Source organism: Bactrocera oleae, chromosome 5, assembly GCF_042242935.1.
Source record: "Bactrocera oleae isolate idBacOlea1 chromosome 5, idBacOlea1, whole genome shotgun sequence".
In the NCBI taxonomy this organism is placed as follows: domain Eukaryota; kingdom Metazoa; phylum Arthropoda; class Insecta; order Diptera; family Tephritidae; genus Bactrocera; species Bactrocera oleae.
The window spans coordinates 53,799,677-53,826,352 of NC_091539.1; the positions used below are offsets into that span (position 1 = coordinate 53,799,677).

Genomic DNA, 26,676 nt, shown 5'->3' on the forward strand with positions numbered 1-26,676 from the left:
TGCAGATTTGTAATCTAAGCAAACGAAATGATACGCATAACTATTAATGTGGCATATTTACAACTAAGTATAACTAATCAACCCCTTGTGTACTTCAATGATTATTTTTAAACAGACGTTGAGAATTTTAATAATTGTACTCCAATTTCGAATTTTTTGGAAGTGTGAGAAAGGTTGTGGTAAGTTGCTGAGAGTAAAGTGGAGTGATCCACTCCTTTTAGGTTCCACTCTGAGTCAAAAGGCTTTCGCAACCCTACAAGCGCTGATTGCTATTTAACGCTTGGTAAGCTCGTGCGAGGCCCATAGATCCAGCGCTCGAAAGCATGAAGACGTTATCAACCTGATGGAATTTAGTTAGGATGTATTTTTTTCTAAGCTCATCGGCTTAACATTTTCCGACGATTCCGCTGTGGCCAGGCACCCAGAGAAGTCAGCGAGCTCAAGGCCTGTATAGTAGCTTTGCTATCTGAGGGGATGCATATCTCCCTAAAGGGAACCGCACTTCGGAGAAGTACATCTGCTGCTTCTTGATGACTGTCACTTCTGCTTGAAAGACACTACAGTGATTTGGCAGTCTGAAACAAGAGTTGATTCAGAGCTCCCGAAAGAAAACTCCTACTCCAACCTTCTCTAGGAGGTATGTGCGCGGAGGAGATGCCACTAGGAGTAGACTCCACTAGTTTTTTGCCAGTCCGGGTCATTTTTGATCAGATGGTAATCGATGTTTTATGCGACTAGTATAAGGTGACTATTCGAAAGAAGGAATCAACTTTTCCTTCGCTAGAAAAGATGGAAATGTTATGATTAAAAATAATTTCTATATTGTAGACATCAAAATACCATTCTAATAGGTTGTATCATATGAATTGTGAAATTTCCACTATTTTGAAATAGATGAAAGAACAAGCCTCGAATCCATATGTTTTCTGATAAATCTTGTGAATAAACTTACTGGCATCTATATCAAATAATAGTTCAATGCCGAAAAATTTATTCAGATGAATTTTTTTTCTCGAGAACGTTTAAGAAACATTGCATCAGAAATCTCTCAAATTACGAAAATTGCTTCTAAAGATAATAACTAATGTACTAATTAACATTTTTGTATATTTCAGGGATTCTATTGACTCTACAGAAAGTCGATTGAAAAGTTAACAAAAGCATTGGAATTGCTTCCACACAGCTAAGTCTTTTGAACAACGCTTAGTAAATGCAGCAAAATAAAACATCATCAACGTCAAAGTAAAGTAAACAACAACAATAAAAGCAACTTGCAAAGCACAAAGCTCACTCAAAATTGCAATCGAACAAATGGCAGTTTATTCTAAATTGCAGAGAAAACGAAAGAAAACAAATACTAAAGGGAGAAAATAGGAAACGAAATAAATTGCGAAGCGAAACGAAAACGTAAATAATATCGCCAGCGATTGGCGTGAAAATTTCGCAAAGGATTTTCGATGGATTTACGGATTTTGCTGGCAAGTTCGAAATGCTTACACACACACAATCAATTCAATCAAGCTTTGTTGTGAAAATACGTTAAGAAATAGATTTTGTTTTATTAAAGTTAGAAGTAATAATATTTATTTGTGTATTATAAAAGTTTCACAAAGGTTATTACTTTGTTTAGTATTTATGAAAGTTCTGCGGTATGTTGTGCGTTGATGACTTTATGTGAGTAGACCAATATTTGTAGTACAAGTATTACTTTTACGGCATTTAATGAGGTGAGGACTTGGTGTAAATTAATGAAAGTTGCCGTCGCGACCCGATTAGCTCTTAAAAAAATGATCTCTTCAAATGCTAATGGTCGTCTTGAATCAGCTGTTTCTAAATTTAATTCAGCTTAGAAATAAAACCGACGAAAGCAAATTTAGTTGCAGTTGTCTGAAACTAAGCAGCCAAAACCAACCAATGAGTGTTTGCACGCCAAAATTTAATAACTTTTTTGCACTGAAGTTCATCTCTTAAGACATTCAAACATAAATAAGAATAGTAATGACGAGTTCAAATAAACTTTGATATGTGCGTATAAATATTTTTTAACTCAACGTCTCTCTCTCTGTCTCTCTATTTTTATTTCTGTCAACTTATACCAGAAACCTTATCGATTCAGCATTCTTTAATATACAACCTCTATCAAAATCGCTGATATCGCTATTGAATTTCGAACTGTCGGTAAAATAAACTGAATGCTTGTATCTTCACGTATAATTTATTGATAAACTAGAGAGCTGCATATTTCTACTCTTTATACTCATCAGGTATATGAACTGAAGGTATAGACTAGCAAAGGCAGTGATGTCTCTAAGATTATATGAATGGAATATTACAGTTTATTCGCTTGCAATTATCAGAAGATAATTTTAATTTTATTCTACGCTCAACTTCTACAATATAATTAAGATAACGTAAGTCAGCTAATATTAAGAGAGTATAGACGACAAAGCGTGTCGAGAAGACTCATACTTATTAGGGTGGGTCAAAAAAAAACGAATATTAGCTTTTCGCTTTGTACTCAGAAAAATAGGTTCTTATACACCTCTACGAATATCTTGCCAACTATGAGCTCTTAATTGTAACGAGAAGGTTCTCCGCCTTACAGCTTTTTATTTTTATCTTATTATCAGATAAAATTCATATCTCGCTTCCAACTAATTGAAAAAATATCTTGTTTCAAGGATTTTGTAAGAAATTCAATGCTCTACAAAATTTTCTTTTATGATTTCTTTGTCAGCCTAACCGTTTAAAAGTTAATAACGGTTGCAGTTTGATTATTTTAAGGGAATTTTTTTTTGTTTAATGAATTTTATAACTAATTGAAATTCACTGCGCTACAAAAATAAGGAATTAGATTTTAAAACGGTAGTATTTCATAGCCAATCTGAGAGCGCCTCACACTAATACTTACTACAGTTAGCCTTGAAATATAATTTTGGTCCTTTAAAAAACCATAAGTATTAGTTTCTTCGGGATAACAAATTTTTTTGGGCTATTAACTGTGGGGAACCATTTTTAACTTTCCCAACTTTGCGGATGTCATTTAACAGTTTGTGTTTTTACGCACTCAAACATTTCTAGTTCTTAGACGAGTATATGGTATACGCAATATGTATGTATGTGTTGCCACATTAGAGTTAAATTACTTTTTGAGGCTATTAAAAGTTGCTGGTCAAAATAGAAAGTTCACCCAAATAGCAAAATAAGTAACGTAAAGGGTGGCAACTTTCTATTAACTTCGCATTTGGCTGCTACAGCTGGCTGCAGCAACGAAGTACGGCCACAATGTTGTGCTCTAGCGGAAGAAAATTCCAACAAAAGAATGCAGGAGGTGATAAATTCACGAAGAGACAAATTTTCTTAACTCAATTAAAAGTTGGAGCATATATTTTTTGCTACTTGAGTAAAACAATTTAAAGCGAAAAAATATATATTCGAATAGCTTAAAATAATAGACGAAGTATAAGAAGTCTAAGATTAAGAAAAGGGTGTGTTAAACTTCGTTGTTAAATTTGCTCAGTTGAATTGCGGTTTAAGTTACTTAATTTGGCAGTGTTGCACTTTATCTTATAGAAATAAATATAATAAAAAATCTCAACTAAATCGGAAGAGGAACTATAAATGCTGGAAATTGCAAATATGTTACTCAAAATTATTATTTTTAAAGCAAATCTTCACTGAGTGAGTATGTATAACCGAACAAAGAATATTTGTATATATGTATATAGATACATATGTCAACCTCTCCTGCTTACACATCACACCTCTCCTGCTCGCCACAAAATATATGCTTTCCAAGTGCACTTTGCTGTTGGACAAAAGCTACTGATTTACTTGCTCCGCTGTTAGTGTTGTTGTCACTCGTAACCGTTGCAATGCGTTTTGGTGTGCTTTCAAAGGCAGTCGTGCGGCAATGAACTTTTGTTGTGCTAACAATTTGAAAAATGATTCAAGTTTTAATGCAAGGACAGGCGAACAGCAGGCGAGTGCATTGAAGGAGACAACGCGAAAGTAAAGCGTAGAGAGAGATGAGTGAGCATGTGTGATAGAGTGCATTCGAATATTGCTGGGACACTCGGAAGTTGGAAAAACGGGCGCAATAAATAAATGTTAACCGCAATACGCATTTTAGCATGCCCCATTTGAAGGATTACAACTTGAGAGGGTGTGTGAGTTTAAGAGAGGTAATTTCGTGGCAGGAAATTACGGAGTGTGAGAAACTCTGAGTAATGGTTGCCTGGCTTGGATCTTATTAGAAATCTTACAAATCTTTCTGATCATCAATTCGCAGCAGCTCTGAGGAAGAATTATACCTAACGTCAAACTAATCAAGAGCAAATAAATCTCTAACAAAATGTTAGATCTCTTGTTACTATGAACTCGCTTATGATCAAAAGTGAGCACTCAAAGGTACCATTCGTCATTAGGTTACATAGCTTCATCTTATTAAAAATTGTCCCTCTACAGCTTGCTTAGCAGATTTCACATACTACAAGTATTTGTTCTTCGAACCGTAAAAAAAATAACGGTCAACCCTTAAAGTTATCGCATCCTGTATAAATATTAAAAGCCCAGAACACACTTGTTATTCGTATTACTGGTCTAAATCATTAAATGGGATCCTCGAAGTAATTATAGAACTTGATGGGGAAATTATCGATTGTGGCACAGCGTTACCCATACCTTCGCAGGGCCCAGTGCTGACCAATATATGGACATCGCCACAAAAAATTACTAGTCTAAGAAAATGTTTGGCCCATCGAGCTTCCCAAAGAGATGAGCGATAACAGAGTAATAAAATTACTCATAAATCCTAGCTCTCTGTGTGTTGGCGTTAGATGCAAATGTTTTGGACTTGTATTTTGGAGAAATTGGAAAAAAGTGGTAAGAAGTAAGAGCTTTTATGAAACAGAGAACTCATCTTATGCAAAAAGATCTGATCAAATTTGACCTGGGCTATGTATTTGAAAAGCGCATGCAAACCGAATCGATAAATATTGTTTTCCTAGATTGGTGCAACCTTTTTTATGTTCGTGTGAAGTTTGATCTACATATGTTGAAAGATTTTTCCGGCGATTTTTACCATGGAAAAAAAGTTGAACAACGAGTTTACTTAAAATGTTATGTTTCTAATATAATCCCAGCTACGGAATCATTGAATATATTTTAGAAGTGTTTTGGGGAGTTTAGCGGCAGTGAAGATTGTGGAGTTATAGAAAACTTGTCTGATGCGAGTCATCTATTCACTTCTGTAAATGACGATAACATCAAAAAAGGTAAAAAAAAACAGTGCTTGAAAAACGTTGTGTTGGCGTTAGAGGGCTGGCAGGGGATCTCAACACTTCTTAAGGATCGGCTCAACACACATTAAACTCGTATGAAAATACCTGAATATTTTGCAACAACGGCGTCGAGAAGAGATCGCAAAAGAGATGCTTGACAAAGTAGCTGAGAAACATACATTCATCAAACGCAACATTACTGCTGACGAGGTGAATATGGCGCCGAAGCAGTCTAACGAAAGGTGCTCTAAAAATGAGCAGCAACCGAAAAAACCAAAATTCTCTGAAGGCACTTTAAGCCATTCCAGCTGCGACTCATAACAATTGTATAGAAAATTAGATTAATTGTTGGTATGCTTGTGTTGGCTTCAAAGGCGTCTATTTTGAAGGCGATAATAAATAACTATTTGTAATAAAGTACGTAAATTTTGATTTTCTCAGTCTGCGTTCATTTGACTAGATGAAGTTCACTAAGAAAGATGCCAGTCTTTTGAGAGCAACCATGTACAAATCTAAATCATCTACCATCCGTATTTGCCTTGAACTGCCAATACCCATGTATGCATCTTCGCTATTTAAGCTCTTAAAATAATTAAAATAATATATTTGAAATTACCAGAATTTATGTGCGGTTTTACTTGGCTTCAATTTCTTTTAATTTTCGCAAGCTACAAAAGTAATTTGGGCCAAAAATCGAAAGGCCGCACACAAAGCGATTGCCAGTGCGCAACTTAACCTTGAATGCCTGACAGCGCGCTGTAAATGCAGTAAATCAAGTGCGTACCTTTTTTTGCCAGCCAGTGCAGCCAATGCCAAGTGGCTGAAAGTTCAAGCGCGTAGTGCCATCATTTATAGCTACTTTGGAGATCACCTTAAGAAAATATCTCTAACACGCGTACATACACACACACAGCCTCATAGTAATACACTTACATTGGCATTATAAGAAACTTCACCTTGCCACATAACATTCCCGTGCAGCCTCTTCTGCACTTTTCATTTCTTCACATTCCATTTCAGCGGAAAGAAAACTTTTCATAATTCCTTTAGATTTCGCCACTTTACAAGCTCACCCAATTCTCTCATCTCGGCAAGTGCACTCGGCAATGCTTTTCTTGATTGCATTCAGGTGAAAAATTTGTTGCAATCAAAATTATGCTCTTCTTCCTTTCCCTTTTCCTTGTATAATTTTTGAGTGGCAATGTTTTTATTGCTGCACAGTTTTCTTTCACCACTTTCGAGTAGTTGTTATTCTCTAGAAATTTCTATAATTTCGAATTCCAGCATTTATTTGCTGTTGCTAGCTGCTTCGCACTGGTTATTAAAATACTTGAATATGTATGAGTGCATACTTTGTTGCCATATTTGTTTTGCTTGGAGTATGATTTGAAAAAGTTTTGCTTGAGTGGCGAACACTTTGTTAAATTAGGCAGTGAGTGGATACTTGGCATGCGGCGAAAGTGTTTTGCTTTGCGAGTGAAATGAAACGAAATGAAATGCGTGATAAAGAGGTGTAGTTAAGCTTCACTTTGAGTTTGGTTTTGGATATAGAGTTTGCGCTAATAACTTGAATTAGTGGCTAGTGTGATGAAATTAATTTGTAGCTGTAGATCTCGAATATAACGAACAAAAAACTCCAAGATTTATTAGGAATCTGGGAAGAAACGAAATTTTTACTCCGTCGTTTGCAAAAACTCTGTCGCTCCGCAGACACTTTATCCAGACAACAATTTTTATGTATATAATCAAATGACTTATGGTTCGAGTAAAGATTGGAACATTCCACCCTATTTTTGAGAGCTTTTTAAATTGGAAATCATTTCCATCATTTAGTATTTGCAATGGTTTTAAACTGTCGGGCAGTAAAAGTCTCAAATAGTTTAAATAAAAGAAGTGTTTCTGGAACACGCCACGAAAGCTTCGATTAAGAAACGGTGGGAACAAAAGAGGGAACAAAACTTGAGGATCCCATTCTTCATCTTGTCTATACCATTATTATATAGAAACTTAAGTGCTAAGGTTTGATGAGGTATCTTGAAGGTTAGAGTTTATAATAGACCACAGATCGAAAATTAAACTCTCTGTTAGTCTAATCTAATCTAACGTAAACTATATCTTCTTTTCTGTGTATTTTTTTGAATTTTTTATCCATTTTATTATCTTGTTACAAAATTTCTCTGTTTTTCACTCTTATAGTCAAAGGTTTTTCAAAAACTGGCGCAGTAGGTCCATGGTAAATTTTGATACCCATTTTTGAGAAAATTTTTGAAAAACAAGGTTGAATTTTACAGTTAGATTTAAAAAAAAGTTGGAGAAGCAATTGGTTTTAACAGCACAATAATGAGCTTTCTTCAATATTGGATTTTATCACACGATTTAGACTATTGTAGATTAGTATGGATCTGTACTTTGCTTCAAAAGTATGTGTAGAAGAAAAGAGATCACACCCACAATTTTTTTGCAATGAAATGAAAAGTTTGAAAGTTTTTACTTAAAAAAAAATCTCTGATCGAAAGTAACTTTCGCTTTCAGAAAAGCAAATTCAGGAACCATAAGTGGACTTAAAGCTCTGGGGAGCTTCGTGAATGGAAGATTTAGTAATTTGAGGGGCGAAAAAAGTAAAAAAAAAAATATTTTATCTGTCGACAAACGAAGTAGTAGGCGCTTCTGTGATCCATCCTAGATGATATAACTTCAGAAAAAAGTGCGTATTTTTTTTAGAAGTTAAATTCGTATAAAGCGTTTAAAAACACCACTATATAAAATTTTAAAGGATTTCATATTTAATATTTAATTTCACCCTAATTAATGTGAAGCGCAAAATAGGATAATTGCTTGATGTATGTATTCATTACATAAACAAATTTTACGCGCGTTTCGTGTGCATTGTTGTATTAACTTTTCTTTTATATCTCCTTAAAAGATAAAACGAAAATTAGTCTAGATAAAATCTGAAAAAAATGAAAGCCGAAAAAATTGCCTCGGGAGAATTGGCGCTTACGCACACATTCTTCGTCAAGATGGCTCGGTCAAAGCGATCACCTTTGCTTTAACCACTTTGCTTTATGTCCGTCTGCTTTTGTTGTTGTTGGTTTTTGTGTTTTTTGATTCTTTCCTTCCTGCGATTTTTTTTATACTACCGACATTTTTTACGTTTATTTTTATTTATGACGAAGGTTGCGAGCATTGGCACGCGCAGACTAAAAATCTTTACAAATTTGTTTGCATTTGTAGTTGTGGATACATGAATATGATGATATGAATGTACATATGTACATATTGTGAGATTTATGTTGTTGCACATTGGCTGCGTTAGGTGAAGGTGATATTGGCGCCGCTGTTTGTGTGGGCGAGTGGCGGTGGCGTCTGAATTGTCGCCATGAAATATGCAAAGTGTGAAAAGAGAAGACAGCGTGCAAGAGAGAAGAGCAGGAAAGAAGAAAGTAAGGTAAGGTTGGCGGCTATAGATATGCATGCATAACTGTTTATGTGTACTGAAGACGGTTGCTTTTTCCGAAGCTGTGAAATTGAGACGGAAATTGTGGCGATTGCATAAAAAAGTCATCCTTTCTTGACATCTGCCACACGAACAATAAATCAAAGGCGTTGAACGTGCGTGCGAAACAGAAGTTAAAAGGCAAATTGGAATTAAGCGTCGAGGCAGCGTAAACTGAGATTAGACGAGAGATAACGGAAGATAAAGACTGTAAAAGGTTATAATGAAATCGGAGCTAGCGGGAATTGAACACGGATTTATTACAGTGAATAAAAATAAAAAACATAAAACTGAAGCAGATTTATTATTCGCGGCGTAGAAGCTGTACTGAAGAGACTAAAAAATTAACACAGAAAAATTTAAAGAGATGTTGGAAAATGCGTTGTTGATTAAGCTTAGCAGAGCAGCGGCTGGATAAATAATGAATGCTATGCAACAACATATTGCAGTAAAAACAAGAAACAAATTTAACTTCGGCTACACCGCAGCTATAATACTTTTCATAGGTGCATTACTTATAGCGCAAAGTGATATAAAAAGATCTTTATCTTGATTTTGAGCGGTCAGTTTGTATGCCAGCTTAATGCTATAGTAGTCCGATCTGAACTATCTACTTGAAGATTGTAGCGTTGTCTGCAACAATAAAAAAAAGTTTTCCATACAAGCATTTGAGTTTGATTGTTCAGTTCGTACGGCAGCTCTATCGTATAGTAGTCTGATAACGGCGGTTTCGAGAAATGGGCAGCTTCTTTGGGGGGAAAGAACTTGAGCAAAGTTTCAGATCGACATCTAAAAAACTGAGGTACTAGTTCGCGTATAAACAGACGGACAGACAAATGGACATGGCTAAATCGACTCATCTCGTTACGCCGATCATTTATTTACCATATGTATGTGTATGTCTTAGACGGTCTCCGACGTTTCCTTTTGGGTGTTACTAACTTCGTGGTGTACTTAATATATCATGTACAGGGTACAAGAATGTGATCTGTAGATATCTTCTCTTGAGATCAGAGAGTTGCGCATTAATAAATTTAATTAAAGTCGACTAAGATTGCTGTTAACTAGCCGATAAGTGAAAGTATGTTATGAGCAGGAAACCAGGCTGTGACTTTTTCAATTATACATATATAAGGAACCATAGCCGATGTCTACATGTTACTTTAGATAACTATATTACTTAAGTTGACCTAACCTTTTATGATGAAATGAATTAAGAATTTGTACTAATTACGAAATCTATAACAAAGGATAGCGAAAAGATATGGGTGGTTGGATTACCTATAGTCTTGAAATTCAACCTAACGCCGGACTAGGACAAGTTTTATAAGATTACAAAACAATGAAGACTAATGAAGCTTTTAGCAATATATACTTGTATACTAATAGAACTTGCTTCTCACATGAGCGCATCCTAAATCTTAAGAATATCGGCTGTATTAAGCAAGCGCTTTGTAAATATACATACAATACATATGTATGAAGAAACTTTACTATGTTTTAGTTTACTATGTTCCGCATTGTCACGCCCTACTAAGTCGATACGCCATCTAAAATATTACTTGAAAATTATATGGGTAAAAATGGACTCCCACATCGCCATTTTGCATAGTAAGCTATCAATTTCTTTTTTATGAACGATGGACTGAACGCAACAACAAAATATTGTTTTTAGCTTAAGCTGATTAAAAATAACAGTTTAGATTTGTCACCCTGCTTAAATGTTTCAATCTACTGCATGTAAATCGATTGTTCGGAACAATACCAATCAGGTATAGCGTCTTAAACTGCTAGCATTTGTTAATAACAAACGATAATTCATCGATGGAAATTTAGACGAAAACTATCATGCATCATCATGAGTCAGCACACTTACGACTTGTTCCAAACGCCACCATTGACATTCGTAATTTTGAACAACTAAAGAATTTCGTCTTTCCTGGAGCCGGCATTAACAACGACTGGAATCAAAAATGACAAAAAATGCTACTTTGAACGAAAAATTGGAAAGTACAACAGCTATTTTTCTGGACGAAAAAAATGCATCTTCATAAAGCGCTCATTGTAACCACTCGAGTGTAAGGCGCAGAAACGTGCACGATGGAATATTCGAAAGCATGGATCTTACAGAATTCGAAATATAACTTCTGCGAATGAGTTACGTATTTTTACGAGTAGGCAAGGACAAATATCGCATAAGATTTATATAGTAGCATTATGGTATCAGTATTTTTCAGTTACTTAAAATTTAACGTCAACAATGGCTAACGTCAAAATGTTGCTCGAATGTACGTATATGGGTATCCAACTCTGAAAGATATTACTTTGTTGTCTGTTTATAAATAAATATAAATTTATTCTTCAATAACTTGAGTTACTTGAGTACAAAAAACACTTCGAGTGCTCGGAGACTAGCGATCCGGGCAAAGCCACTAGTTTGGTCACTGTATCAATTGAGAAGCAAACGAAAAATAGTTGGCAAGTCGAGTGAGTAATTAATAATATAAAACAAGACTCTAATGGAAAGACGAGCAAATAACAAAAGGCACTTGTTTTGGACCAAACAAATATGTATTCAATATTCAACAACGTCTGTGGCAAATTATTCCTTTTTCATCGCATCATTTATAATTTGAAACTAAATAACTTGGAAACAAAATACACTCCAAACAAATGGCATAAACGAGTGCATACGCAACAACAATGGAAAATAGAATATAGAAAATTTAATGTGGTGATTTAAAACCACCAAGCAGCCATTATCTGCTTCAAGTGCGTCGAAGACGTAGGAGCGACGGGCGTGCAGATTTGCGTTGAGTTTCTACTATTTAATCGAAGACGAAACAAAGTGAAAATAAAATAGAAAATAGCGTTTTGGGAAATGGAAAATCACTGTTGAGGAAGATGCTTGAGTTCATGCATGTGAGTGCGTGCAGCACAACATAGAAAATGGAATCACACAGTAATCTAAGGCATTACTTATCCGCCGAACCAACGTCGCTGCACTGGTCCTCGGCAGAAAAGATGCTTATCTATTTCACAGCTACGAACGAAATTTGTAGCGAACAAGCAATGACCAATATACAATATACCGAAACATATATGTGTATGTGCGTGTGGTAAGCAGGCGTGTCTGTAGATAAGCTAGCCAAGACAGTGTGCTGGCATAAAGCAATAAGAGCAAAAACGTAAAGAAAAGAAAATTTTCTTTAATGTTAGCTAATCTGCAATGCGTTTTATTCGCACATAATCACACTTATATACTTGTAATATATACATATATATATATAAATATATAAACAATTTCATGTGGTAAAATGTAAGCGAAAGCTTTGCAACTGAAGATTGTACGGCTAATATCTGCCCAAGGCTTAGAAACCCACTTACAAATGTACACCCAATGAAGCAGGAAATAGACAAAGAAGATGGAAATCGGAAGAAAGAGTGTGATAGAGAGACAAATAAAAGTACGTGTGATTGACCTAAAAAGATGCCAATAGAAGATTATAATGCCGATGTCGCAGCAGTGTGCTGGTATGTGTGTGCCAAGCGAAGTTTAGTCTTAAAACAAAAAAAAAAAAAAAATTAACTTCCCTTGCCCCGAAGCTATATCATAATACCCTTTACAATTACAAAAGATTCCTTATAAAAACATGTTTTTAATCAGTCAGTTTGAATGTTATATATGTTCTAGTGATCCAATATAAATTTTTTTTAGAAAGTAACCCGTGCCAAATTTCGGGAAGAAATCTCATAAAATAAAAAAGTTTTCCATACAAGCCCTTAATTCCGATCGTTCAGTTTGTATGACTGGCAATAATCTATGCCGAATTTCAGGACGATATTTTATCAAATGAAAAATTTTTCTATGCAAGAACTTGATTTTATTCGGCCAGAGTGTATGACAGCTATATGCTATAGTGGTCTGATATAGACGCTTCCGACAAATCAGCAGCTTCTTGGTAGGAATAGATCGTTCGCTGATTTATTTATATATATATATATATATATATATACAGTCAACCCTCCTATAACGCGGTACTCTCAGAACGCGGTGTCCGTTAACAGCATCCCATAAGTTCCTTCCAGTAGGTCTAGGCAGTGGGATCGCGACATAGTAGTGACTAGATATGTTTACATAAAGATTATCTTCGGCTTATCTCATCATTTATAATTGTTGTAGCCCGGCAGAGGAAACCGATACGATGTGAAAAAATTGTATTTCAATGTTTTATTGGATCTTGATAACGGTGGTTGCCACAACATACAACTGGATCATTCAAATGTACAAATTGCCTTCCTACCTCCTAACTGCATGTCATTAATACAACCTTTGGATCAAAGAGTCATTCAAACTTGAAAAATGTATTACACACGCCAAGTTTTCCAAACCATTTTCGACAGATTAAAAGGAAGTGACAATAAAACCCTTATCCAAGTTTGGATGGAATTTTTTATTTTAGATTTTATTACAACCGTGTCATCGGCTTGCGCGAAAATTAAACCATCAACACTTAATGCGTGTTGGAAACCGCTTTTACCTAAAATGGTTCAAGCAATACAAGATGATTCTACTATTTCACTCCCAGTTACAGAAATAGTAAACATTGCTTCACGTTAAGGCGATGAAGAATATACAACAAACCATCAGGATGTAAGAGAACTCGTACTCGGAGAAGAAACTTTAGATGAGGATAAACTTATGGATTTAATTGATGCACCCAACTCAAATCCATTGGTAAACGACAATAAGAAAAACGAATGGGTGCCAAAGGTCGATTTACAAGATGTGAAAAAAGTTCTAAATGAAAGAATAAATTTTACAAAAGTCTTTCTTGTTTTTGTTGGAAAACAGTTTTTTAGTTTAGTTTTGGTATCATTTCTTTATATATACTCATTTAATAAAAAAAATCTATAATTTATCTTGTCGTTATTGGTTTCCATAGAACACGCTACGAATTCGCCTGGTTTGTACGGTTAAATCCGAGTTTCTTACCGCGTTATAGGATGGTTGACTGTACTTTATAGTGTCTTCAACGTTTCCTTTTAAGTGCTATAAGCTTCGTGGCAAACTTAATATACCCTGTTAAGGGTATAAAGCAAGAATGCTTACAATGCGTTCTGATGAAGCCAGCTGTGACTTTAGGAAACTTCGAGTCTTTTATGTAAGCGATGTGGGACACATGCACGTTTATTTCCCTAGAGTGCGGGCTAGGAGACTCACGTGCTTTGTATTGTTTTTCTATAAATTTGTAATGGTTGTGGAGAAAGTGGATATGAGGAGAATAAGCAAATACCGCCACAGGAATTGAAATGAACAATTTCGTACGTTTTTTATGTGGAGAGCCTTTTGTAGTTGTTGTCTATGTTTATTAGGCCGCACATTGCAAAAAATTTTGTGATCAAAAATATAATCTTACATATATGTCTAAGTTATTCTAATAAAGTAAGCAAATCCATAAGTTTCTTTGGTATAAACGAGCTAACGGTGGCAGCCCTAAATTCTTTGAATAATCCGAAGAAAATTGAGAAACTGGTTCTGTTCTCTTGTGGGGGTCTTGTTATCTCTTAGAAGGTTAGAAGTTGGGCATTAGCCCAACAAAAACAAAAAAAAAATTATCTTTATGTCTTATTAAAAGAGGGAACATATAATATTAACATAAATAAATACATTGCCCGACTTTTTAACCGATTTTAAACTGCAGGTAATGTAATCGTATTTGCGCTATGTAGTGAGTCTCTCATACACAAATTTCTCGTCTACTAGGAGTTTTTGATCGGAGAAATACACTTAATGATATTAACTATGTTTGAAGACTTTTTATGGTACCAGAATCTGGATTCCACAAAAGTATTATAGTTTATGTATTTACTGAAAGATTTTCGACATGAATTGGTAAAGATTTACTCTGATTAGTCAGGGTAAGACTAAACTATACCAAAGACTAAAATTTGAAAGAAAATTCCAAATTCCCGCTGAAAAGCCATTTTAAGCCATTGAGCATTGACTTCTACTATTACTGAAAATTCTGCAAATGTATCGAAAGTCAGCTTTCTCTCAGTAACTCTTATGGATAGACTTAGTAAATCTGGTTTGCAATATTTTGAGAAAAGCGTTATGCTTTCATCAAATGGATTGTTTTTTTACAAAAATAATTATGGGCGAAAGCAATGAACAAACCCTTCACCTAGGCAACTTCTTCTCCAAATCAGTTTTTTATGACCTTTACGTTTTCACAAAACAAACTGCAAACTGTTCGCTAATGGAACTAAAGCTTATAAGCTCGCAGAATTTAACAGGTGTCAAAAAGTTTAATTAGTTGAATTTGTTTAAGAGTTCCAGGAGTTCAATTAAATTAAAATTCAGATTCTTTGATAAGACTTTGTTATCGAGCTTTTTCAGTATTGGTTGGCGTTACCTTTTTGAACCAATCTTTAAACCACAATTTTCCAACAAATTCAATTTTTTTGCCTATAAAATGTATAACATAACTCTCTGGTGGCAACGTTTCTACCAAAAGAAGTGAAATTGGTGAATATCTCCCTTTAATTCCCAGAAATATTGAACTATATATGAGTCCGTTATAACCAATACGACTTTAATGCGACAGCTGACAGTTTAAGCTTAGTAAAAATGGAGCGTTACACGATAGAACAGCATGTCTTCATTATTGAACATTATTTCAAAAAATAAATAACACTATCCTATGTACTTTATGATTCAATAAAAATATTACAATCGAAGGACTAAAAATTGTGTTTTCTATTTAATTCTAATCTTGCGTTAATTTTGCGACAACCTTTATAATAAAATATTTTTTTTTGTAATTTTTAATTATTTTTCTACAATTGCTACACCAATATTGCTCAGTGTAACTGAATAGGTAAAAACGCTTAAGAATTTGCCAATTATATATGGAACACTCCTTTGAGCATTTTTACAGATGTAAATGGTCATACGCTCGCAAGCCTAGACCAGCGCAATAATCAAATGCGATTAAGGATATGAAACAGAAACTTCTACAAGTTGAAACAATTACAACAACGAAGCACTAACAATTGTATTGGCAATGTGAAAAAGTACACAATATCTGCCTAATCCACGTTAGCCAGCTGCCATACGAAGTTCTTGTGCAAAAAGCTTTGAATATATTTATGTTAGTTAGTGCCTGGCAACTCACAGCCGCTCTGTCTTCGCCTGTGTTCATTTGTGTATGTATGTGTTTGTATAGTGGTGTGATTGCCTTTGAAGTGTATTCAAAGGAAAGCGAAATTATGCTGTGACAATAAAGTAGCAAATGAATGCCTTAAACAACATTCGCAACAACAACAATGTAGCGCACCAGACACGGTGAAGTAGTTTTCTTTGTTGCTGCTGCTATTGCTTTGTATACTGCAGATAAAGCGTGTGTAGGCAATAGCAATGAACAATAGATTAAACTCGTTCATTTGACTAAACACAGTCGGCGTTCGGAAAGTGTAGTTTACTTTTAGCATGCACTGTATGTGCGCTCTTCTCGTGTTGTTTACATTGAGTTTTATTTAATGTTCAGCTGACTTGAATTTTAAGTGGCGTCTCATGACAACCGGGATTTTATTACCTACCGCACAAATAAACTAATTAAAACAAAGAAATTGGGGTTGAGTAGCAGCGCCGTGAAAGCGGTTGAAGCTAAGGAATGTGGGAAATTCCAAATTCAATACTGAAACAAGAAAACACTTTAACTTCGGTTGCATCGAACGTAGAATACACTTCACAACACAAACAAAAAAGTTTTCCATACAAAGAATTGATTTTGATCGATCGGATTATATGGCAGTTAAACGATATAGGGGTCCGATTTAAACAATGGAGATTGTAGCACTGTCTTGGAAAAATATGTGTGCCAAATTTCGTGTAGATATCTTGTCAAATAAAAAAGTTTTCTATACAAGAACTTTAATTTGATCGAGATAGTGATCCGATAACGGCGGTTCCGGCAAATGAGCAGCTTCTTGGGAAGAAAATGATGTGTGCAAAATTTGAGATCGATTTCTCAAAAACTGAGGGACTCGTGCATATATATGTATAAGCGGAAAAACATACGAACAGCCACACGAACATGGCTAAATCGACATAGCTCGTCTTGGATGTTTCCTTTTAGGTGTTACAAACTTCGTGGCAAACCCTGTTCAGAGCATAACAAAGCAATTAGAAGTTAGGAGTAGCGCCGTAAAAGTGTTTGACTCTAATGAATGCACTAAATTGGAAATTCAATACTGAAAATTATAACGAAGACTGGTGGAAAAGTTACTACATAACTATTTGACGGTCTGCTGGTATGTTTGTGCATTAATTTAATTGTCTGACGGCTTGTTTGCAAATTAGTCCCCTGCGAGCTGCGCCCTTCTCCATTTTGAGTATTAAATTAAAACATATCTTCAGACCACAAAAGCAATTAAAATTCTTCTATAATCCAAATTCAAAACAAATCGCTTGTTAGTCTTCGACACCTGTGTATTTTTAATTTAATCTCACTAAGTACTTAAAGAGCAAAAGCACTTTACTCTTCTCTTAGTTAACACTCTTTATGTCATTTTAGTTTTCACCTCATTTACTCAATTAAAATTGCGCAGCAATGAATTGGCAGCAGAAGAGGAAGAAGAAAAACATGCAGAAAGAAATCAAGTCGAAGGGGAAGCAACCTTCGTATTGCTGTCATAAAACTGGTTGCCAGCCAGCAAATATTGTGGATAAGTGTGTGCTCAATGCTTACAATGTTACTCATACGCCCCAGTGTGCGCTGTGTAAATGTTGTGGCCACACTTTTGACTCTTAAGTGAAAATGGCTAATTAAATGGCAGCGTGGATGTGGGTGACTCATGCAGGATAAGTGGTTGTGGAAAGTGTAGCAGAAATTATTTAGAGAAATAATTAGCGAAGCAAAGTGGACTGAGGGTGAAATATTGTATATGAAGAGGAAAGATGTGTGAAAAGTGACAGTGAAACTATAAAAGTGTAGTGAGTTGGAAAGCATATGGTGCACTAATTTAAATGCTGCCGTGTGCCACTGTTGAAGTGCTACTTTATAAAAGGGATGAAAATTTGAGGAGCGCCTCTGGGAAATTGCTTGTACAGCAAAAGGTGGGGAGATGATCTTGATTTTGTTATCTTTTTAAAGTGGATTGATGAATTTAAATTACGCTCAACTAATTTTGAAACTTACGCTAGCATAAGATGCAGATCCACATGAATAAGTCAGTGATTACGAAAACAAACAGAAAGAAGAAATGGTAACTTCGGCTGCACTTAAGCTATATGATATAATGGTTCGATCTGAACAATTTCTTTGAAGATTATAACATTGCTTTGGAAAATAATCCATAACAAATGCTATCTTTGCAAATAAAGAACCTTTTCATAGAACGACTTGATTCCGAACATTCAGTTTGTATGACAGCTTTATGCTATAGTGGTCCGATATCGGCGGCTTGGACCAATGGGCAGCTTTTTAGAGAGAAAAGGACATGTGCAAAATTTCAGATTCTTAAAAGCTGAGAGACTAATTCGTGTATATACAGGCAGACGAACAAACGGATATGGCTAAATCGTTTTAGCTCGTTATGTTGATCATTTATATATGGTCTCCGACGCTTTCTTCTGGATGTTAAAAACTTTTGGCAAACTTAAAATACCTTGTTCAGGGTACAAGGTACTATGGTACTCTCGTCTACCATTTAAAAGGACTTTAACAGAAGATCTCGGCATGAAAACCGCCGAGTCTCAACGGCGTAGAGTTACCAATTTGGGAACAACCCAAGGATCCGAGAGTAATTTTAGACAGCAAATTGATGTAGAAACTCAATGTGGAAGAGAGGGTGTAAAAAGCCAGTGGTGTTTTGTATGCATGTAATAAAATGTTAGGGTCAACATGAGGCCTGTCACCTGTCCTCATGGATTGGTGTTACGGAATACTGCAGTATCTTCAAGGCGAAACTCTTTGTGATTAGGAAAGTTGCTGAGATAGCTAGAAAAGCAGAAAATGTCCTTAGAAGCTGGGAGGGAGTAGATGTAGCGGCTGCCGGAAAGCGGCTACATATATCCTGAGTTCTAGACCACAAGGACATTCCGGGAAACGAAAAAACTCGTGAGATTGCAAAAAGTGCCATTCGTCTGGCTACCGAATTAGTACAGAAAATACGCAAGTTGTTAAAAACATAACACAATTAAACTTTCGAAAGAACTGACAGACGGATCAGGGTGAGATGGAATGCCTTAAAAATATGCAGGATCGCCAACATCATGTGCAAAGGCACTAAAAGAAAACATGCATGTGTGAGCACGGTTTTGAAACGACTGAAGATTGATCTTACTGGCATCACATGCGAATCGAGTGTGCAGTTGTAACGATAAAACATGCAGCCTTATATAGAACTTTTTTTAGATATCTAGAAGCCTCGGAGATCAAAAGACTAGATAAAGTATCAAGATTGGATATAAAATGTCTCTTAAACTTTGCAAAAAGTGTTGACGTCCTATATGAAGAAGCTCGTTTTAAACCCGCGATACGAGGAACTTGTAGGTCTATGTATGGCGTGCCAGATAGCCAGTATAACCTCATCAGTTAATCGCTAATATGACGTCATCAATTTTAAAATTATTTGACTTCAAAGAAAATCCTCCATCAGAGATACTGAGAAAAGTTCACGCGATCCACAAGATAATAAATGATCGAATGAGTAGAAAATTTAAGAAAACTTTCCTTATTAAAAAAACTGGGCCATAGCATATACCTACCATACTAACTGACCGATCGAACTTAAGTCATTGTATGAAAAACTCTTCTGTTTGACAAGGTATCTTCACGAAATTTGACATAGGTTATTATTTCCGGCATAGCAACAATCTCCAAACATATTGTTTAAGTCGGACCACTATAGCATATAGCTGCCATATAAGCTGACAGATCACAATCAAGAAAAATACCTTTTTTGCCCTTTTCTGCTATGAAAAATGCATCTATGAAGAGTATTATAGCTTAGGTGCACCCGAAGTAAACGTGTTTTCTTGATTTTTTTAAATTTAAAGTATAGATATAAATCTATCTCAAATTAATTATAAGCAAATGAATAAGTAGGGGCATATTTCGTGAAAAAACTTCATGCTTGGTACATGGTAATAGTAAAATTTCGTCGAAACTATCCTTTCAAGATCGTTTGACTATATAATGGTTTTAAAATGAGAAACCAGAAAGTAGTATGAGTAAAAAATTGCACCGTTTTATCTTTACTTTTGTGTACTCTGTCCGTAGCTGGTCATACTTCATCACAATATCACAATGTCCGGTTTCAACACAATTTTCAGCACAAAATACCGTAGCATAGGTACTTTTCGGCCAATGTACATTAACGAATTTGTCCTTCAATTAGAAACAGCTGGCCGACAACATGACAGCTGCAACCTCAAATCAGCTTCTCCAGCTCAGTTAAAACAATGTTTGCTTACTGCAGCATGAGCTCACACACACACACACACCCACAAAGACACGTCACTAAGTTTAAATCGTCTAACTATGGCTAGAGGCACTTACTTGTTATAAATGAAAGCACAAGGAACATATCCAACGCCACTTGAAACCACTTCATCTCATTTCCCTCTGCGCTTTGTGGCTGCCTGGGTGCTCCTTGTGCTGCTGCTTGCTGTGGCTGCTGCTGTTGCGGCTTCGTGATTGCGGCCCACTTTGCAACGCCCGGTACTGCTGCTGATATGGCTCTTACGGCTATGGCTACGGCTACTCCTCGGCAGCGCACTATTGCTGCCACTGCGCCTTTGTGCCGCCTTACGCAAGGCACAGATGAGTGAGCTGTTGTTGCAATAAGCGAAGGGTAGAATGTTCGTTGTGGCAGGCGCTTGCTGACTTCGCCACGAACAATGCGGAAGTTGTTTGCGTGCTACACTATTAGCAGTGTTTTTGCTGTTGTTGTTGTTATTGTTGCATTTAGTATTGTTTTTGCAATTGTGACGCACTGCCTGTCCGTATGCTTGTTGCTATTTGTTGTTGTTATTGTCGCAACTTTAAGTTGTGCTGTTACGTTGTTGTTATTGTTGCCGTTGTTGCGGTCTTTGGCAGTCGTAATTGCCGTTGCTATTGCAATTGTTGTGTCTGCAGCGTTGTTGTGCTGTTGCCACCGGCTTGCCGTTAACGGCTGCTTCAATTCAAACTTCTTCGGCCTTTGCTGATGTCGACTGTCGGCTGGCCTGTTGCCTGCCGGATTGTTATCTGCGGCAGTAAATGTGTCTGTTGTTGCTCGTGTGGCGTTTGAGGTTTTTACTATTACTGCTGCTATGGTTGTTGCCGCTGCTGTTTTTTTTTTGTTGTTGTTGCCGCAAAAGCTTTTGTTATGCTGCTTGTGCTTGTTTCGTTTACTACGCTTGTTTGCCGCGTGTATGTTGCAATGTTGCAAGTATGTGTTGTTCTATATGCCACTTGCCCGGTGTTGCCACCAAATTGTGTATGACTATTGGCGGTGTGTATAGGCTACTTAACACTTCAGCTCCTGTTGCTATTTGTGCAATGTTTATTGCTGTTGTTGCAATTGCTCGTATATTTGTTGCTGTTGTAATTGTTCTTGCATGCGCGGATTTATGCATTTGTAGGTAAAATTATTGGCGTTTTAGGATGTGTGTGCGTTGGAAATGTTGATCAACTATAATTTTTTTTTATAACGGGAATTTTCTTCGTCAATCTGTCATTTATTTACTCCCTCTTACCCCTGGCGCTGTTAAGGAATTTACGAATGTTTATAATGTCTTCGCTACTTCAACTATTTAATGGTGTTGTTATTATTGTTATTGTTGCTAGATTATATATATTTATTTGCTTGCAGTGTTGGTTGCAGTTGCTTTTGTGGCATTCTTAAGTTCTCCGGAGGATTAAGTGGCAGCACAGTTACACATTCATACACACATCTACATTCACATAAAGTTAACAAATTATCCTTAGAGATTGTTGTCTTATATATGTAGTTATATTTTATTTCTCGCAATTTTGCTTATTTATGCTTAATTCCTTTAGTTTTATTGTTATTATTTGTTTTTTTATTTCAGCATTTCTTCGTTTTCACGCTCGTTTAACTACAAATATACATATCCAATTAAAGAAATTCGCAATTTATTCTCGTTGGCAGTTTGCGTTTAATTTGTTGTTGTTGTTATTTCACATAAACCTTGTTCCGATTGTTGTTGATATTTTCATGGCTTCAATCTGCAATGGAGAAATAGAGTAGACAATGAATTGTGGTTGTACGCTCGATTAAGGAGAAAAGCATGTAGGTTGAGGAGATAATGGGGGTCTGAATTTTTTTATAGTTTAACAATTAAAACAAGTAAGGAAGGGCTAAGTTCAGATGTAACCGAACATTTTATACTCTCGCAAAGTCAAATGGTATACTCGTTTGAGATTTCTTTGTAGATCTTGCAGCCTTGTTCTATGTTGACCGATTTTTTCGGTAGAAGGCCAACTATAGGCACTGGGGTCCACATATTCAGCACCTAGGGGCTTGAACAGTTTTGGTTCAATTTCGATAATTTTTGGTCACAACGTGGCATACTTTAAACGTATTATTCACGCAAAGAGGTAGAATTTAAAATGATGTTATATGGGAAATAGGCGTGGTTGTAATCCGACTTTGCTCATTTTCGTACTACAACATAGAAATGATTGAACCGATTCAACTAATTTTTGACGTACAGACATGCCATTATTAAAAAAGGATCCTCTCTGATTGTGATTTCAGCTAAAAGTGGGCGGTGCCACCCCCGTCGTCCAATTTTGACCACTGCTCCTATAAAGTCCTCTCATACATAGTTATTGATTTATCGCACTGCTGGTAGTTTCTAACAAAACCGTTATATGGGGAGATGGCAGGGTTATAATCCGATTTCATGAATTTTCATACTATCGGTGTTTAAAGTGCTTCAAGGATTTGTCCTGAGCGAATTTGGTTATTATAGCTTGAATGGTTTGGGAAATATGTACATTAAACCTATTAAAGGGCGGTGCCAAGCCCATTTTTTCAAAATTTTTAGCCCACAAGTGCCTTTTACTTTTGTAATACCCAGCGCCCATTTACAGCTTCATATTTTTATTTAGTGCCTTTATAGGGTTTCGATTAATGGCGTTTTGTGGACGTGGTTGTGGTGCGATTACGCCCATCTACGAACTCCAGTCCTTTTAGTCTGGAATTAAGCGCTTATGTTCATTGACCGTCATTGAATTTGACAAAAGGTACATGGTGCACAAGATTGAAATTTTGTGAAATATATAATTATTATTCCTTACGAGCATATGAATAAGTAATACGAAAATATGATTTGAAAGATTTTTTGACTCTAGCGTACAGATATATTTATAGTGTCATAACAATTTGAATTCATATAATTGTTATGAGATCTAAATTAAAAATAATTTAGATCGTATATATCAATATCGATTATTTGTGAAAATGTGTGCTATCATACAAAGTATGGTGGGATATGTGTTTCACAAAATGTACAATTTTTAGAAATAAATCCATTCGTACTCACCGGATTCAGCGGTTTTAATTGCAACAAAATTAAAGAAGTAAAAAAAAAACCAGAAGAGGAAATCTTACTCAAAGAAGATTATGATTTAGTTTTTATTTCAACCTTATTTGCTGTAGAAAGAGTCATATTTCAACTTGTTAATAAGGTTCGGGTGAAGTTGAAATATTAAAAATTTTATAAACTTTTTGCATGAAAGGCTTTCGTCAGGACTTTGATCATAAATCTGATTATTTTCATCATACATCAAACTTTTTGAATCGAACTATGGCTGGAACACTTCGTATGGTTTATTAGAAATTCGAAATAAGTTTTGTTAAGCCATTTTTAGGCATAACAAAAATAATGACGTAACGCTGGTTTACACGGTTTCCATTTCGGTGACATCTAGGAAGAGACTTAACAAGTAGTGCAGGTTAGTGCGGTGTTATCACGCGATTACAACATCGCTATGTGCCGTTTGAGTGGTATAGCAATCGGATTACGCTTGCGTCACGCATTCACCGTTATTTCCGCGGAAATTCGCAGATCACATAATTCGGAATACGTTCATGATTTGCTTACAAAATATGTGTATAAACATACACTATAATATGTATATATATAAATATATAATCAAAATATATACCAATAATTCGGAAACATTTTACCAATTTACAAACATATTCTAAATCTTTAAAGTCTCTCTATTAGTTTGGAGATAATTCGAAAAACACAATCCATTTATGTTTCCAGAAGACATATTCTAAATCTTTAAAGTCTCTCTATTAGTTTGGAGATAATTCGAAAAACACAATCCATTTATGTTTCCAGAAGACATAAATGGATTGTGTTTTTCGAATTATCTCCAAACTAATAGAGAGACTTTAAAGATTTAGAATATGTTTGTAAATTGGTAAAATGTTTCCGAATTATTGGTATATATTTTGATTATATATTTATATATATACATATTATAGTGTATGTTTATACACATATTTTGTAAGCAAATCATGAACGTATTCCGAATTATGTGATCTGCGAATTTCCGCGGAAATAACGGTGAATGCGTGACGCAAGCGTAATCCGATTGCTATACCACTCAAACGGCACATAGCGATGTTGTAATCGCGTGATAACACCGCACTAACCTGCACACGGGGAAGCATAACGACACTTACACACACAAACACGCACAGTTGCTGCAATTAATGAGCGTGCAACGCACTTCCTGTCGCTGCTGCCGCCGTTGCCTGTGCAAGGATAACAATCACCCTTCATCTGTGGCGGTAAGGACAATATCAAGTTGATAAGGACAAGTTAAGGGTGCAGGGTCAACAATAAGGGGTTAGGGATACGATGACACGCCCGACACGCATAACAATTTACAATTTTAATTTGCACTGCAATTAATCATCGCTGGTGCGATAACTATTGGCGCTAGCCTGGCCATCCGATGGTTGATAGGATATAGAAAAGGGTTTTATGAAAAATTAAACACGATTGACTCTGCTTCACAATTGTTACACCATAGTATAAAATATTTCGTATATATTTTGATTCAGATGGTAGATGGTCAAGCGTGTATCCCAGGGAAAAAGGATTTGGTTATTAATATTTATAATAATCGATACTAATCGGTGTTTTTAAAGGTGTCAAAGGATAACTGTCAAATTAGCTGTTAGAAAAAGTTACATTCGTTTGAAATTTTTGCTTTGTACTTTGCAAGTGGAAAATCTGGACTTCAAACAAATTTAAAAATCGTGGAGTTTATTGCTAAGGCGTAGTGTTTCATGGAAAGAACTTAGGGAGACCTAAGCAATGATGGTCTCTGGGCAGTGGTTGAAGGTACAGATAAACGGTTTCCGACTTTTGGGCTCTCATTGTCAGTATCAATCTATTAAGTGCTAAGTAAACCCAGCAGGAACAAGCCATAAACCCATTTTGCAATGTTAAAACGAAAATATAAAGCTCTATCGTTCTGTTAAATTTAGTTAGATACCGACGGTTATTTTCTTGCTAAACCTTTACAGTTATAGAAACAGTCAATTTCGTACACATACATAAAAAAAATGTTAACTCAAATCTGGAGCTTAGAGAAGTACATACGACTCCTGTGGCGAGATCCTCAATTTCCTCCCTGCACAGGGTATATTAGGTTTGCCACGAAGTGAGTTACAGAAGGAAACGTCGGAGTCCCTAAAATATATATATATATATATATATATAAATGATCGATCTAGTAATGCCCGTCTGTCTGTATTTACGCAAAATAGTCTCTCAGTTTTCGAAATATCGATATGAAATTTTGCATACGTCCCATTCTCATCAAGAAGCTGTTCATTTGTCGGAACCGTTGATATCAGACATCTATAGCATGTAGCTGCCATACAAGCTGACGATTAAACTCAAGTTCTTGTGTGGAAAACATTATTATATAATCTATAATATAGTATATAATATTGTCACGAAATTTGTCACGAAATTTGGCACAGATTATTGTTAAAATGAACAGTACTATCTTAAAAAAAATTATGCATATATGTAGCTGCCATATAACTGACAGAGCGAACTCAAGCTCATGTATGGAAAACTCTTTTATTTGTCAAGATACCTTAACGAAATTTAGCATCGATTATTATCCCAGTCATCGTAACAAACTCCGAATAAATTGTTCACTTCGGACCACTAAAGCATCTAGCCGTCATTCAAGCTGACCGAAAAATTCAAAATCAGAATAAAAACCTTGTAAAAGGGTATATTATGTATAAAAAATTCATCTATATCAAATGCAACGTTTGCTGATTTTTTCTTGTTTCTTTTACTAATAGAGTAATTAAAATTAACTAACAAAGTTTAATATTTATAACTGAAATACTTCTGGAACTTGTTCAAATATTGTATAAATGTAAAGTTGGCCATTCACTTTTTATTACATAACACTTTAAATGCTTCACCTGTTTTTAAATGCTTGCAAAACACACACTGAAGTATCACGAGTTCAATTGATAAATATTTTTTATTTAATACCAGTGAATAAATGATATTTGTTTGCAACACGGTTACTTTTATTGCTGTATGCTTGTGGATGTGCACGACAAAATTAATGGGAGGATGCTCGCTATGAAAAATTTAATATGAAATAATTATCTTAATGGCTGGGTTGAAAAAATATATTTATAGAAATTTTTCCTCTGGCACAATCAAGTCTTTTTTAGAGAAAAGGTTCGACAAATAACATTTATGAGGTTTTAGGAAATCTGCGGCCTACCATTTACGTTAAACTGTTTCTTTGTTTAATTCTTTTGTGCATAACTCCTTGTTTCAAGGTCTCTTCTCTAACTTTTCAATATGAC

At 35.5% G+C, this 26,676-nt stretch overlaps 1 protein-coding gene across 1 annotated transcript in view; it reads right to left on the reverse strand.

The window, feature by feature from the left end:
* The window catches only part of nAChRalpha3 (nicotinic Acetylcholine Receptor alpha3), a 145,409-nt gene extending 124,222 nt beyond the window's left edge, over nt 1–21,187 (reverse strand). Inside the window, exon 1 of the mRNA XM_036378499.2 lies at nt 20,349–21,187. Within this exon, the coding sequence (XP_036234392.1) occupies nt 20,349–20,403 (55 nt within the window). The 5' untranslated portion in view covers nt 20,404–21,187. The remainder of the gene's footprint in view (nt 1–20,348) is intronic.
* Between the last annotated feature and the right edge of the window lie 5,489 nt (nt 21,188–26,676).